The sequence below is a fragment of the Gobius niger genome, assembly GCF_951799975.1.
Source record: "Gobius niger genome assembly, chromosome: 18".
In the NCBI taxonomy this organism is placed as follows: Eukaryota; Metazoa; Chordata; class Actinopteri; order Gobiiformes; family Gobiidae; genus Gobius; species Gobius niger.
In genome coordinates this window covers 16,772,836-16,788,672 of record NC_136869.1, presented here as the reverse complement: position 1 = coordinate 16,788,672, position 15,837 = coordinate 16,772,836, and the positions used below count along the sequence as shown (strand labels likewise).

General features: G+C 40.6%; 2 protein-coding genes across 3 annotated transcripts; one reads left to right on the top strand and one right to left on the bottom strand.

Moving 5' to 3' along the window:
- Positions 1–16: 16 nt before the first annotated feature.
- On the bottom strand, positions 17–5,609 carry LOC306977948 (receptor-type tyrosine-protein kinase FLT3-like). Its single transcript, XM_079576390.1, has 21 exons — positions 5,476–5,609; positions 5,079–5,385; positions 4,856–4,995; positions 4,637–4,791; positions 4,413–4,548; positions 4,161–4,335; positions 3,971–4,071; positions 3,786–3,888; positions 3,523–3,722; positions 3,340–3,446; positions 3,137–3,269; positions 2,951–3,055; positions 2,372–2,482; positions 2,146–2,302; positions 1,497–1,612; positions 1,310–1,431; positions 1,091–1,213; positions 909–1,020; positions 733–832; positions 518–623; positions 17–447 (listed from the first exon to the last, which is right to left on the bottom strand). The coding sequence occupies exons 2-21, from the start codon at positions 5,270–5,272 to the stop codon at positions 247–249; spliced, it is 2,697 nt and encodes an 898-aa protein (XP_079432516.1). The 5' UTR covers positions 5,273–5,385; positions 5,476–5,609; the 3' UTR covers positions 17–246.
- A 728-nt stretch (positions 5,610–6,337) lies between these two features.
- Positions 6,338–15,760, top strand: pan3 (poly(A) specific ribonuclease subunit PAN3). Of its 2 annotated transcripts, XM_079576609.1 has the most exons (18): positions 6,338–6,974; positions 7,520–7,641; positions 7,748–7,820; positions 7,892–7,962; positions 8,050–8,209; positions 8,530–8,747; positions 8,967–9,071; positions 9,144–9,201; positions 9,300–9,461; positions 9,528–9,644; positions 9,919–10,020; positions 10,539–10,704; positions 10,877–10,964; positions 11,066–11,205; positions 11,867–11,996; positions 12,800–12,864; positions 12,932–13,070; positions 13,851–15,760. In XM_079576609.1, the coding sequence occupies exons 1-18, from the start codon at positions 6,647–6,649 to the stop codon at positions 13,989–13,991; spliced, it is 2,385 nt and encodes a 794-aa protein (XP_079432735.1). In that variant the 5' UTR covers positions 6,338–6,646; the 3' UTR covers positions 13,992–15,760. The 2 variants fall into 2 exon arrangements, with proteins under 2 accessions (XP_079432735.1, XP_079432734.1); XM_079576608.1 differs by having other exon boundaries at positions 7,892–8,209.
- Positions 15,761–15,837: the final 77 nt, after the last annotated feature.

Sequence of the window (15,837 nt, the reverse complement as noted above, 5' to 3'; positions counted from 1 at the left end):
ATTAATTTTGATAAGTTTATTTAAAATGTCATACAAATACAAGCTGCAAAATATGCAATGGTACTCTCTCCCTATAAGATATAAGCAACTGCCCCTATGCATGTATATATATATCAACAAGTGTATGCATATTAATGGAAAGTACTTTAAAAGTGTACATTTTCATAAAACATTAAACAGCACATTTTGATTAGCTCATAACTAGTAAAACACTTCATAAAATGTGAGAACTGCATATCGCCCTTGCTACCGCCACACCTTCATGGGTTTTCCATCTTCTGTGTCTAAACACAGTTCACGCTCACCGTCCTCTGTCGTGTTGGCTGGACTGTAGTCATTCCCTGACACGGTGTCGTTCTCTGTCGGTTTGATCAACGCTGAAATCTCCAAAACGGTGGGAGTGTTTTGGTAATCAGTGGAGTTTGAGTCAAGCATGTTGTGGTAAAGCTGTAGGAGGCATAAAACCGTTGTTATCATGTGTTCATGACATTTTGATTAATAGTATGGTTATGAAGACCTTTTCCTCTCTCTCTGTCAACTGAGCAGCCATAAAGGAAACCAGCTTGGAGAAGGATGGACGATTGCATGAATCAAGTTCCCAACATTTGCACATTATGTCGTATCTTTAAAGAAATATGACCAGTTACTTCAGAGTATAATATATTTATCTTTTATAAAAAATTAAAAATGCACTGCTATTTTTATATAACCTGTACACAAATGGATACCTACACAGACTCGGTTGCATAGTATGGACTTTCCATTTTAAATCCTCTCTCAATCATTGCATAGAAAGTGTGATTCACTTTCACGCCGGGATATGGGGACACACCTAATAAAATTACGGTCTGTTATAATTGTGTCTGTTAACTTGTTATTAAAAGAAAATACTAAATGTGTTTTTGTACCAAGTGAGAAGATCTCCCACAGCAAAATGCCATAAGCCCATACGTCACTCTTCATGGTGTACATTCCCTGGAATATGCTCTCTGGTGCCATCCATTTCACAGGCAAACGTACCTTTAATTCAAGACATTAGAGTAGTATTGTTATTATTAAATAGTACTAAGTCATTTTGCAGTGTACTTACGTTTCCTCTTACAACATAGTTTGAATCGTTGTCAATGTCTCGTGCCAGTCCAAAATCGCCAATTTTGGCCAGTCGACCCTTTGTGACCAAAACGTTTCGAGCTGCCAGGTCACGATGGATGCACTGTATTTGAATTAAAAGTTTTTAAAAATCTTACATAATCCTATAAATAAACTATGATTTGCGTTTGTGGTGTAGCGGAACTATTTCCATAATTACATTTTTGGAGGAGAGGAACTCCATACCCCTGGCCACTTGGTAAGCAAAGCTGAGCAGGTCATCAAATGTGAGGGCTTCCAGATCCTCCTCCTCCCCGTCTGGGCTTTCAAACATCAGTGGGTCTGTGGACAGAGTAAATTATGGGAATTATGAAAATATTGGTTTTATTTTTGAACCAGTGTCTGACCTTCAAAACTGTCCATATCGCCTGTGGAGTTGAGGCTCAGCAGAGTGATGTTCTCCTGCCCCCTGGTGGTAGAACTGTACATTGGCACATAATTGTCCACGGTTGTTTGAATCTCCCTGTAAATTATTTGTAAAGGTTTGATCTCCATTCATTGGGTACAAAGTGTTAATAATAATAATGATAATGATAAACAATTAAAATTCTGTGGTTCCACTGAATTCAAACTTATTCTCTTACAAATGTGAAGTTTCTGTTGCATAAATATTACAGCTATTATTACTTATCAACACTTATCGACATGATGGGGGGCCCCCCAATTACAATCCATGATAAACTCTATTCAATCTAATTTGTTGTTTTTTTCCAGATACATTATATAACAGGTAACAACAACAGAAGGCTAAATATTGCAAATAAATTATTTTTTTTCCTTTTAAATAAGTGTGTGTGTGTTGGGTGTAGTGCCTCTAAGGCCCCCCAGTTGGCCCCAGGCCATCATACATAATTATTATTTCTATGACAAACATATTATATCTTAGTCTAATTGATGTGATAATAGGGATTTGCAGATAAGCCTAATTAACAATCCAAATAATCTCTTGAAAGATTGTTTTCCTATTTGTAAAAATGTAATGAGGAAGTTATCTACCTGGCTGGTTTGCTGTTCTGCAGGTTGTGGTACAGGCAGCTGAAGCGGTCCTTTTTGAACGCGTCGGTCACAGACTTGTGGTAGCGCTCACTATTGTTCTTCAAGTAATTGAGCAGGTCACCATAATGACAGTATTGGAAGATCAAGTAAATGGGACCTACAATAAAAGTATCAGAGTATGACATTTGAAAGAAGGTAGTGCATATGAATTTAGTACAAAGTGTACCCGAGTCTGTGCATGCCCCAAGTAGGTTAACAATGTTGGCATGCTGGCCGACGTGAGTTAGCATCTTCAGCTCTGACATGAGGGCATCCTTCTCCACTGTCTGGTGTTTCTCTGCAACATAATCCGACAAAAGATCTGTACAATTTTGTATTCATGGCTTTCTGAAATTCTAATTTCAGATAGAGGGCAGGGTTCATTCAATTCTATGAGTGACATGCTCTTGGAGAAATCTCTGAACCTTATTGTTTGGGACTAACTGCACAAACTTGTTGTATTTATCTTATGGCTTATTTAAGTCCTTCCAGGTGACAACATTTGCACCTGTGTGATGTAATAATGCCACCATCTTTTAATTCTACAGTAAAGGGTTTTATCTCCGTTGATAAAGGAAACTTGGAGATGAGACTTTATGCCAAGTTTTGCTTCATGTGGAAAGGCCCAGAAATGACAAGATAAAGTAGGTCAAAATATTCTGACCTGTTCACCACAGCAATATTAGGCTCAATAGAATTCCATGATGCCACATGAACACAACAAGGCTAAAAGGCATTTAAAGAGGGAAGTTGTTGCTTGACTAACCTTTGAGCATTTTCACGGCTACGTGCTGTGAGACACCAGGTTTGTTGATGCCATATGCCGTGGCCTGGAGCACCATGCCGAAAGCACCAGAACCTAGCTCTTTACCTGCACTCAGCAACCGTTTAGTGAAATCCTCAATTTAGTTAAGCATGCATTTACAAAGTTTCATAAGATAATGTTGCTTACCTAATTCCAGGTTTTCTCTGGGAAACTCCCACTTTGAATCATATGCAAAGTCCTTGAAATTGATGTAGATATAATCATTATCATTTGGTCCAATCATCTGGATCATCTGTAGTTGAGGCTCATACTTTGGTTTCTGTTAAAAACCAAATGAGGAAGATTATCATTTGTTTACATACAATTATTATTACAATTATTTTTTTTACCTTCTTTTTAATGAAGTATAGGAGCAGAATGGAAACTATGGTTAATGCCAGAAACAGAAAAATACTGCATGATTTCAAAAGTGCACTGTTATCATCATATAGGTTACCTGATAAACAAAACAAAAGTAATTATGTGGAAATATGCACATTCATGAAGATTACATATTTTAACATAAGTGTTACCAGTTGAGGCTTGGGATGCAAGCTGAAAATGCGGAGCATCTTGACACCTTTGTCCGACAGCGTTAGAGAGACAAAACTTCACATGTCGTCCTGTCACAAGCTCTCGTCTCAGTGAACTCTGAATTCTCTTCTTACAGGATACCTCCAAGTCTTTCTCTGTAGTTTGGAGAATTACTTCCCAAGATGAATCTGACTCACAGCTGCAACAAGATAAAAATCAATTACCGGCTTTAACTCATCAAGTTTATTAACATTGAGGATACCTGTCATTAAAGCAGGTCATCCACGTGTAATTGGCTGGGACAACACTGAAGGTTTTCACAGTGTAGGTATTATCATCTGTAGTAATCTTGAAATCAGGTGTGTCTGAAAAGAAGTTAAATTTGAGGTTTGAATCGTTAAGCTATATACATACAGTACTACGTATATCTACATAAACACATCTTACCAGCAACGCATAATGATTGAAACTTTGTTTCATTTCTTCCCCCGGCCTCAATGTATAGCTTGTACTCTCCTGTTTTAAGATGCTCACATAGCGTCACGCTTCTGTCAAACAAAGTAGACATGCTTATTATTAGCCTATGAACCTCTATAGTTACTATAGTCTACTTATCTGTCACTGTAGCAGTACATACTTATGCTTTGTCTCCCAATCTTCTGTGCGGCATTTGGTTTTCTGATCTGGTGTTTCCCAGAAGCATTTTTGAATAGAGGGGTGATAGGAAACATTTGCTTGCAAGCATGAGCTATTAATGTGTTTCCTTGGTATGATCCGACTCTCTTCCATCTCAACAGAGAGAAAACCTTCAGCTGAGGAAATACATTATTTTGTCGAGAGAATAACTTCCATTTATAACAATTCAATGTTAATGATTAATTTAACCTACCCTGAACTGAAACATGAACCGTTTTAGTCCGGTTTCCACTTCTGCATGTATATGTGCCACTGTTGTCAACGTTGAGAGATGGTATAGAGAGGTACAACATTTTAGTAGAAAAATTGTTATCCTTACAAAGGCATGTCTAAAAAATGATAAAAGGAAAAGCTTTGGGTAAAAATACATTTGAAAATCCAAGATGCCAGTTAAATCGTCATTGTCAGAAATATAACCTTGTTTCTGTCATTGGATGGGCATGGTAACCTTGTAACAGCCTTGTTGTCTTTCTGCCATTCAGGATACCTATAGTGCTCTACACGGCACCGCATCAATAAGGACTGTCCGGGGCTCAGTGTCACATTAGAAAGCAATGTTGTGCTTGTTAAATCTGTGAAATAATGCATTCCATAATGTAGTTGTGTTTATCAACATTAAAAGACACTAATAATTACCAAAGTCATAGAGTTGGGTGCACTCTCGTCCAGCTTTGTTGGAGGCGCAACACATTGCTCCCATTTGATAAGAATTTTTGCTGGAGAGTTCACTTTCAACAATGCCATCATTTTCTTTTGGATTTTGTGCAACCTTTCCACTGTTTACACAATAAAAGGTTATTTCACATAGCTTAGAAATGTCTATTGTTTGGAATCTTTGTAGCACTAATCAATATTTTACCTTGACCATTCAATCCAAGGCTTTGGGAAACCATCAGTGATACATTTAAACCATGGTGATGATGACTTTTGAATGTTATTCAAGACCAGCTGTGGTTTTGTGGGAGGTTCTAAAGAACAAATGCACCATGAAAATGTTAACTCTATAAAACAGTTGGAGCACAAACAGAAGTTTTTACTCACTTGTGACCACATTAAGATACACGGTCATGGAGACTGAGGTGTTATTTTGATATTGGCACAACAGTGTGTACTCCCCTGAGTCTACCTCAGAAAGGGGCTGAGTGGTCAGGTTGTACCGTCCATTTCTGTGGAGTTTATAACAAACCAAAACTAGTGCAATTAGTTAATAAAATAAATAAAAATAAATAAATAAATAGGGAGACACTTGAACTGACAAAATAGGCATTTCTCCTTTGCGACTCCACTGACAAATGTGTCCATCTTCCAGGAAAACTGTGAGTATTTTACCGGTGTATATCGTGACATAACCAGAAACATTCAAAAGATCAGCAGGCGTAAAACCTGTCACCTGGACAAAAGGTTTGCAAAGGGTTTAAAGTTAAACATTTCAATTAAAAAACATATAATAAAAAATGTTATAGTATGATAATATATTGTGTAAATTAACAGATAATTAATTGAGGCACCTGAGCTGGTAAAGCCGAACTGACACAAAACACTCCTGCGGCCAACAGCAAGAAGACTCCTTTGAACAAACATTACATATTTAATTCATTAAAATAATCTAAATTAATAATCTAATTGTATTAAAGCAAGTTATGTCCATATCATAACAAGTGCTCTTGTAAAGAATACATAGTTATGGATTGACTTACCTGCAGTCATAGTTCATAGCTTCATATAGCGAAGTTACTGTGACATGTCACCTCCAGCTGTGTCTGTGAGTATTTGGTAAATGTCTGTGGTTCACCTTCTAAAAGAGGAACCTTTATATGACGTATCAACCAAGTCACTTACTATATATGGGAAACATTTTACTTTTTTGGTCTAATTTGTATTATCACATGTCTCATTCTTTGCAGTTTTATGAACTTATTTCATATTTAGTTTACACTACTAATAATAAATATGTGCTTAAAAACTGTAAATTCTGAAATTATAGATTCTCAACTAATCTTATTTATGTTAACGTGGTAAAACTGTGGTTATTATTGCTTAAGAAGTTATTTGCTCTTCTCAACATTAGTGAGCACGCTTCCAGTTGAACTGGCTGCAGTCACAGAGTACCCATAATGCACAGCCTCGCTCTAGCAAAGCAGACATGAGCAAAACAACAACAGGCTAGCGTTACTTTGCAGAGGTAGCTGCATGGACTCCGAAAACAGCGAAGAGCGGGATTTTCATGATTTCATGTAACCATTCCGAAATAAAGATGTACGGTAGCCTCATAACGTGAGTCCTGTTGGGTCCTCGGTGTTGTTGGGGGCTGGATTTCTACTAACTTGTGTTTTGAGGGGACAGTTTGCATGCTAGCTGGTAGCTGTTAGCTCCGTTCGTCTCTATGTTTGAGTATCTTCCGGCGGCAGCGGCGGCAGCAGCGGTGCCATGAACAGTGGACTCCCAGCCTCCGCTCCGCTCGGAGGTCCCGGGATTCCCACCGTAAAGGTGAAGTTTTGCAGATATTATGCAAAAGACAAAACTTGCTTTTATGGAGACGAGTGCCAGTTCCTGCACGAGGATCCGTCCATGGCAAGCCTACCACTGCACGGCGGTGGCAGCCCCGTCCCGCTGGCCATGACCGGTGGAGGTGCAACGCCCGCGGGATACTCTCTCAGTGGATCTGCGGCCACTGGCCCCAGCGCCGGAGCTGGGACGAAAAAGAGTGAAAACCTTGGGCCCGCTGGAGCGTCAATGGAAGGGCAGCTGTTACAAAGTGAGTCGCTCACTCTATGTATCAAACACGGCCCTTTGTTGGGGGGCTGACGGGAACTTTATCATGGGCCTTGTGGGGCATTGTCAAAATCGAGCTCGGGGATTCACCAAGGCCTACAACCCAAACAATGTGGGTTAACCCTCTGTGTACCTCCCATGCGTCTTCAAATAACCGCCTGCGCGCTACAGTGCATGCATGTTGAAGCGTTTAGTCGACACTAACAACACACCTGTGCAAAAGTTTACATGCGAGCTCAGTGCATATGGCAGGAAAGCTGGGACACTGTTCATTAGCTCATGTAGCTTGTGCTCGTTAGCATTAGCAACAGCTTGCAATTTATTTATATTTTATGTTTTCTGTAACAAAACTGTAAGGTAAACTTTCAAGCAAGCAACGTTGAGTGAAACGTGATAAAATATAATTTCTGCTATATACCCTCTTAAAATCTTGACTATCCCCTGTCTGTGATATCCGATTGCTTTTGATATACTAATATTGTCTTAATTGTTGTTTATTTATCTTGTTTTTTCCCCCATGATGCTTAGTCCCAGGGATGGAGGGAGCAAACCTGAGTGACGCCAATCTCACAAACTCCTATTTCAGCAGCAGCTTCATTGGGGTAAATGGTTTTGGAAGTCCAGCAGAGTCAAAGTATTCTATGATGCAGGTATTACATTATTTTTTCTTTTCTTTAGTCTTACTCCATAGGTGGCAAAAGTATTAAAACTATTTACCAGTTTAAAGAACAATCACATGTGATCTGTTTTGTGTAGCGCATGACTACCAGCAGCAGTTCTCCCAGTCTCCTTAATGATGGTGCCAAGAACTTTAGCCACAGCAGTCATGGTAGGACATTCACAGTGTTTGATTTGGCACAAAGTTTATTAAGTATTATATTAATTACTGTAATACTACAGATGCAGTAAACTCCCCAACGTCATCACTGTTCAGTGATTTTGGTGCTCTTAGCATTTCGCAAAGGAGGAAGGTATGTGTGCACTTTTACCTTGCGTTACTGCCTCTTTTGTCTAGTAAGATTTCTGACAAACTAAATGATTGTTTGCTTTGTCTTCAGACTCCTAACCCGACAGCAAGTGAGTTTATTCCTAAGGGTACGCCGCGTATGACTACTATGGCTCAGTCTACTATGGCTCAGTCTACTGTCCCAGCCTTTCCCTCCACTATGTTCCCTCATCCTGTCCTGAGCAGCTCTACAACTGCTGCACTAGCACCAGGTGAGAAGAAGTACTTTGGGTTAACTGAAATATTGCAGATTTTCTTTTACCATTTAGAAGAGCTCTGATAACCCAGATTGGTAGCTATTGGATATGTATGAACTGTTAGGTATAAGAAGCGGAGTGTGAGGGTCACCCTGTTTCACCCCTGTCACTAGTTATAGTTTACAGCTCACCTTTAAGAATAAGTATCGAAAAGATTACGCTGATGCAGATGAGTTGAGGGTAAATCCCTTTGGAGTCTGTAACGGCTTAATGGCTTTACAGTTTGTTTTATATTGAGCATCTCATTATTAAGCTCCATTATGGTTTCATTTTAGGAATGTCTTTATCTGCGGGTTCCTCTCCTCTCCACTCGCCCAAAATCACACCACACACCTCTCCTGCTCCTCGCCGACGCAGTCACACACCAAACCCTGCCAACTACATGGTGCCCACCTCTGGTACGGACCCGGGTTCTCATGTCATTCAGAAAGAAACGGTTGGAGGAACAACCTACTTCTATACAGACAACACACCAGCGCCAATGTCCGGCATGGTACGTTTTGTGAAAGTGTTTATGATCACTGTAACTGTATGTTGTTGTATCGAGACCATGAATTTGTTCCATGGGCTTGAGAACAAAACTAATGTACTGTTTTGTTTGTCCAGGCATGTTTCATTATTTTCAAAGTGTGTTATGATGTTTTGTATTTGTGTGTCTTTTGAAACGGGCTTTGATTTCTTAAAGTTGAGTAATTTTATGCTTTCGCTGCAGGTGTTTCCCTCCTACCATATCTACCCCCCAACTGCACCCCACGTGGCTTACATGCAGCCTAAAGCCAATGCCCCATCCTTCTTCATGGCTGATGAACTTCGACAGGTATTCTTTTGCCTTTAAAGTTGTATAATTGAGTTGTATAGAATAACTCTGATGCCATTATCTCTTCAATAGGAGCTGATAAATAGACATTTGATAACAATGGCACAGATTGACCACTCGGAGAATCCTGGTATGTCCAGCTGCAAAAAAATGCATTGATTGTTATGCATATGTTTTTAAATACACTCTTCTCATACTGAAACTGTCTGTGTGGCCTGTGTTTTGCAGACGTACCATCTGAGGTGGACAGCTACCACAGCCTTTTTCCACTAGAGCCTCTCCCACCTCCAAACCGCATGCAGAAGACCAGCAACTTCAGCTACATCACCTCCTGCTACAAAGCAGTCAACAGCAAGGATGACCTCCCTTACTGTTTGAGGAGAATACAGGGTAAAATGTGCTATTGTGTTTTATATATACAACCAACAAAATGCTCATGGTATTGTATTGTTTCAGGTTTCCGTCTTGTTAACACAAAGTGCATGATGCTGGTCGACATGTGGAAGAAAATCCAGCATTCAAACTCTGTGACTCTGCGGGAAGTTTTCACAACAAAGGCTTTTGGAGACCACTGTAAGATTTAACTACTTTGTGAATTATCAATAAACACCACATGTTTTAGACTTTTCTCTTCATCCAATATGACTAAAATTAAATACTTGTTTTATTGTTTGCGTCAGTTCTGCTCTAACATCATGTCTAAAGGGATTGTGTATTTTAGTCCCGTTTCGACCCCAGATTTAGTCTTTGTCTAGTCCTGGTGGCACTTGGTTTGAGAATCACTGCTCCCTGCTACTCAGGGTTAGCTTTTCAAGATGTAATTGGTCTGTGTGATGTTTTCCTCCAGCGTTGGTGTTCTCCTATGATTTCCATGCGGGCGCAGAGACCATGTACAGCAGGCACTTCAATGACCCAACTGCAGACTCCTACTTCACGAAAAGGAAGTGGGGTGAGCAGTGCCAGTTTAAAGATGCAATACGTTTATATTGGATGCACACATTTCCAATGGCAAGAGTAAAAAAGCAATTGAATACTTCTGTGCCCTAACTTTACATTTCCACATAAAGTAAAATTGAAAACAAAAGCTCAGGTTCAGTTTTGGAGGTGTTGTGACAGTTGGTTTGGCGAAACCATATGTATAGGTCTGGAGGAAACTGTGGCTGAAACTGATCCCAGGCCAGGTGCAGTTGTGGCCAACACACAGGATTTCACTCAGAGGATCAATACCATGTCAGCACTGGTCTTTTTTCCTTGTTATTTTCTTCATTTTAAACTGTACTTTTCATAGATGTACTATACATCTCAAAATCCCCGGTCATCGCATTCATAGTGTGAGACTGAGTTTGACACCAAAATGCCCACAGTTTTTTAGTATCTTAAGTCGTGTGCTTTATTATAATAAATCTTACTGCAGTAAATCTAAATTTTCATCTTAAATGTAGTTGTTTAACACGTGTGCTTGTACAGGGCAACATGAGCCGCCTCCTCCTCGGCAGCATGCGGGTTTATTACCAGAGTCTTTAATCTGGGCCTACATCGTCCAGCTCAGCTCTGCCCTCAGAACCATCCACACTGCTGGTTTGGCTTGTCGTGTTATGGACCCCAGCAAGATTTTAATAACCGGCAAGACAAGGTACTCACCTCACTTTCTAATCTCTCTCATTCAGTGTGTTTCGATTCCCTGTTTAGGAGGTGTAGTTCTGACTGTTGACCGTAAATGTATAAAAGGGGAAGATTAGAGCCTTCCCTTTTTTCACAATCCACCCACAAACAACGATGTGATAATAATGGTCTCTTCTGGTCAGGTTACGGGTGAATTGCGTTGGAGTGTTTGACGTCTTAACATTTGACAACAGTCAGACCAATCATCTTGCCCTAATGCCCCAATACCAGGTACTGTTATTCACTTAGACCCTAAGAATATATGAAATGCACTTATCACTCACTGAGTTGTAATAAAAACCTATTGATTGTTTTCCTTTTACTTCTGGTAGCAAGCAGACCTGGTCTCTCTGGGCAAGGTGGTGCTGGCACTGGCCTGTAACACGCTGGCTGGCATTCAAAGAGAGAACCTGCAGAAAGCCATGGAGCTTGTGTCCATCAACTATTCCTCAGACCTCAAGAATCTTATTCTGTAAGAGAAAAACCTTTAAATGGACATCTTTATTTTGTCCACATTATTATTATTTTGTCTTTTTTTTTTTTTTTTTTACTCAATGCAACACTTTTACAACTGTTAGGGGTAATTAGTAACCTGGCTAACGCCGTGCTGCTGTGTGCGCTCGAATTATTTCGAACTGCACAACAGCCTGGGGACCATGGCCCAAATTTTCCGGTGGATTTGGGAACCAATCACAGAGCGAGGAGGGACGGCAAGATGATGACGCGCTCTTCGATATACAGAAGCTTGTAGTTTATTTACGGATTAAAAAAAAAAAAAGTTTATTTACGGATCCAACATGACAGCAGCAGACACGATGGTATTTTTTGATCAAGCTTTAGACCTTGTTCTAAATAATTTTGCTAAAAAATTTACAGCGGGTACGTCACACGTCATCTCATACGATGATACGATTGGCCATGGCTACGTGCAGACGCATGACAGACTTTTTTTTTTCTTTTTTCGTATCGCCCAATAAACGAGTATGGACGATCGTAAACCACACCTCTCCTACGAGAAAATGAATTGGTGGTCCCCAGACTAAATATCACTTGTGATTTTAGTCTGGTGTTAGCCAGGCTAGGTAATTAGTATAATTTTCAATGTTTTCTTTTTGTTTTTTGTCCATGTGCAGGTACCTGTTGACTGAACAGTCCCGTCTGCGCAGTGTCAATGATATTATGCCAATGATTGGAGCTCGGTTCTACACTCAGCTGGATGCATCCCAGATGAGAAATGATGTCATTGAGGAGGACCTTGCAAAGGTGCTTTTGATGACACTGTGTATGCTCCTCACAAAGTGCCTGTACAGTGTGGCACATCATGTAATGGGCATGTTGGAGCTTTTGAATTCAAGCATTTCTTTATCTGTGTATCTTTGCAGTTAGGGCCAAAAATTAGCCATAGCATGCGTGCACAGTGTGCAAAACCTCAACCTGCACTTCATGTTGAAACCTCAACTTCCTTTTTATGCCACTGGTGAAGCCTCTTGGCTGTTTATATTTTTGGCTTTGCACTACTGAAAAAAGCCACAAAAGTAACCTGCAGGGGGGTAAAAGTTTCTGTATCGAAATACTAAAATGTTTGTACTGTACCATTGCCTAAAATGAAGTTTAGCATTGTAGAAGTAGGCCCTATGCACTTTAGTGCTGAACTAAATACTGAGGGGTGGTCAGACAAATCCCTTCATTTGAGTCATTTTTGGTTCAAAAACCTTAAATGCACGAAGGAGGATCCAGAGAAGTAAAGCAATAATTTTGGCTTAATATTAAGAGCTAAAGTGAGATTTTGTGTAATTCTGAACTTTGTCCATCAATGCAGAAAGCATAGTGAAACAAAGAGAAGAGAAGTAAGGGACAGGAGTAAGTTTATCATCCAAAAGAAAAGGTGAGATGTAAACTATTTACCAACAACCGATGCAGTGACTTCAGGGAACATCATGGGCATTTTCAATCCAACAACCTTGTGCTGGAATTTCTTCCTATATCTATTCCTGTTGTGTTTTTTTCCATGTCAGATCAAATTGGAACTATTCCCATCTATAACTATTACATTATTTTGTTTTCAGGAAGTTCAAAATGGCCGCCTGTTCCGTTTGCTAGCTAAGCTGGGCACCATCAACGAGAGACCAGAGTAAGTGACTGATTCAAGTTCATACAACTGTGTTTACCCTTGATCTGACTCTGGTGTCAAATGTCAGGTTTCAGAAAGACCCCAGTTGGTCAGAGACAGGGGACCGTTATCTGTTGAAACTTTTCCGAGATCATCTTTTTCACCAAGTTACGGAAGCCGGGACGCCCTGGATAGACCTCAGCCACATTGTCTCCTGCCTCAACAAAGTAAGTTCACTTTTATGTACGTGCATGCCAAAAGGTTACTTAGTAGGAAGAGGGCAAAATCACTGGACCCCTCTAATTTCATGGCATAAACAATTTTTCAATATTTCTTTAGACCCCAGTAGGGCTGGGTGATGAATAAATAAATTATTTTGAAAACAGACGATGTGGAAAATGGCTAAATCGTAAAATTGAGTCCGACACTATGTCCACCTGATATGGGCCTGCAGCCAATTTAGCAGCTTAACACCAGAGGAGAACCCAGCGACTTGTATGCGATTCGTACTACTTTACTTGAGTAAAGTAACTCTACTTGTTTTTGGAATGCCCCATGGGGTTTTCTTCTGCTATAAAACGGAGTCTGGTTTTCCTCGTTCTGATCCTCGGCTCCTTTCCCCTCACTTGGAGCAGAGGCAGCAGCATGCTTAACTCCGCTCCCTTTTCCTTTGTGTGTGTCTCCATGGAGACAGCTGTCAATCAAAGCAGCGCTCGAGGTGTGAGGATAAAAGTAAGAAGCTTTTGAAAACTCCAATTATTGTGAACTTTAACTTTTAAGAGCAGACAAGGCATATTTAAAACTAAATAAATATGGACAAAAATGAACAACCATCTATTATGTAAGTGGGTTGTGTATCAGGTCTAAATCGAATCAACCTGACTCCTGCAAAGTGCAGAAGCCTCATGCGTTATTATTATAATTGAGACTTTTTGGCCGAATCGCCCAGCCCTTGACTTCAGCATGAAGCCTGTAATAAAACAATGTACTGTGTTGTTCTCTCTCAGCTGGACGCTGGTGTTCCTGACAAAATCAGCCTGGTGTCCCGTGATGAAAAGAGTGTCCTGGTGGTGACCTACTCTGATCTGAAGCGCTGCTTTGAGAGTACCTTCCAAGAGCTGCAGGCTTCCGCCTCTGGCTCTCTGTAGCCCCCTGGTTCTGGGATGTCCCAGGAGCACACTATTGCACTAGAGCAGGAGGAGCAGCCAGTGGAGTGACATCAGCTTGGCAAAGGCAGCGGGACAGAGCTTCATGGACTCAGTCACATACACTGACCCTAGCCACCAGGAAGGCTTTTCTAAAGTGTATTTTTTTATTTTATTCATAAATCCCACAGCTTAAAACTGAAAAAAGAAAGGACATACAGAAGCTGTGACAAGACATTTTTTTAGATTTGGGGAACAAACAAAAATCAAGCCACACGGTTTGAAAATTTTCCTGCTTTTATTTTTAAATTCTACTGTTGGGGTTATTTTTTCTGCGGAGGATGCACTAAGATTTTAGGTTGTTTTTTTTGAATGTGTGAGTGGCCTACAGGATGTACAGAAAGAAAGTCTCATACAAACTATCACTAAAGCGGACTTTCTTTTGACTGCACCTCTTCCAACTGGAGACACCCCTTCATTCTGACGCACTAGGAAAGAGGACGCATCACTTGAGGCATTTTTGTTGTCATTGACGCAGCCCATCTTCGCCCTGACTGATGGTTCCCTTCAAAAGGACAAACCACTTGGGTGGGTGGAAAGTGGGTCTCTTGTGATTCAAGGACATGGTTTCAGGATGGAGATGTGGGGGGTGGTAATGTGGCCCTGCACTGAAGATGGGGTGTCTTCTCTTTGCGCAGTTTCCAGGTGTTTGTTACGTATGTAGCAACCACTATGAATTATAGGACAATTCAATGACTGCTCGGGGGGGGGGGAGAGAAAATGTCCAGCACTTGGGTATGGCGTGTGGACGGGGCTTTAGTTGAGGTAGAGCCGCAGCTGCCTCTTTATGGAATGTCCTCATTTTGTCCTCCTCATCCTGGCCTCCCAACCCACTGCTGTCCATACCTCGATCCAAACCTCGCTTTCCACCATGGCTTTGATTTCCTCTGCTTTTGAGATGCTTTATGAATTGTTCGGGAGTGCCATTTCTTCTGCCTCAGTCGAACTGTATTTCACGTGTGGACCAATTCCTCGCGGGCTAGTTTGGGGTTTCGAGGGGGGAATGAATTGAGGGCAGGGGACACAGGCAGATTTTTTTTTTTATTTGTATTTTTATGATCATGAAAAACAAACTCTGCTGGAGACGAGTTCACTTGTAATGGATTTCTCTCAGGATGACAAAAGCTGGAGGGGCACAGTGACTGAATGTGTTTTGGCTGTCATTGGTCGCCCTTGGCCTAGTCAGAGATGGCTACAGTGGTGTGGGCGGGAAGTCTTCAGTCATGGCGTTTTTGAAGATCATGCTGGACAGTTCTTATGTTGCCCTTAAGCACAGTGACTATTCTACAAAAGTAAACCTTTTTAAACTGTTCTATTAGATTTTCTTGAGCTGTGCACATCAACCACATTGTCATAGGAATAATGATCTTCGGTGTCCATGGATTGTAGGCCATCTTGTTCTTAGGGGCAACATTTCCCGTATTCGATCATGTTCTACTTAAAACCTTTTTAGTGAAATGAACAGACGTCGAACATCTTTGGTGAATGTGGTGCTGTAGAGACCCTCAAAGACACTTTTTTCTGTGCGACACCGTGTCAGTTCATATCAGCTCCGCGTCTTAACACACTCCGATAATGTTGATGACCTTCTTCCCACATCACACGACTACAATCACCATCTTTAGTACGTTTTAAGACCCTTTGTGTTCATTGTCTCAGATTTTGCAATATTTGTGTGTACAGCAGTATTTTAATAAAGAATACCAAAATTATGTCCACTTTGCGTTCTTAAGTCACATGGGCAAAAAATTAGGAGCATTAAGTTAATTACAAGGCTTTTTATTGGTGA

Bases quoted from the DNA above. Each gene is read 5' to 3' on its own strand.
- LOC306977948 (XM_079576390.1), bottom strand. From the start codon at position 5,272: ATGTGGTCACAAGTGAGTAAAAACTTCTGTTTGTGCTCCAACTGTTTT. The intron at 3,889-3,970 runs GTAAGATGTGTT...ACTTCTTTTCAG, and splicing joins TCAATCATTATGCGTTGCTG to ACACACCTGATTTCAAGATT. The intron at 1,613-2,145 runs GTAGATAACTTC...AATAATTTACAG, and splicing joins CAGAACAGCAAACCAGCCAG to GGAGATTCAAACAACCGTGG.
- pan3 (XM_079576608.1), top strand. From the start codon at position 6,647: ATGAACAGTGGACTCCCAGCCTCCGCTCCGCTCGGAGGTCCCGGGATT. The intron at 6,975-7,519 runs GTGAGTCGCTCA...CATGATGCTTAG, and splicing joins GGAAGGGCAGCTGTTACAAA to TCCCAGGGATGGAGGGAGCA. The intron at 8,748-8,966 runs GTACGTTTTGTG...CTTTCGCTGCAG, and splicing joins CAGCGCCAATGTCCGGCATG to GTGTTTCCCTCCTACCATAT.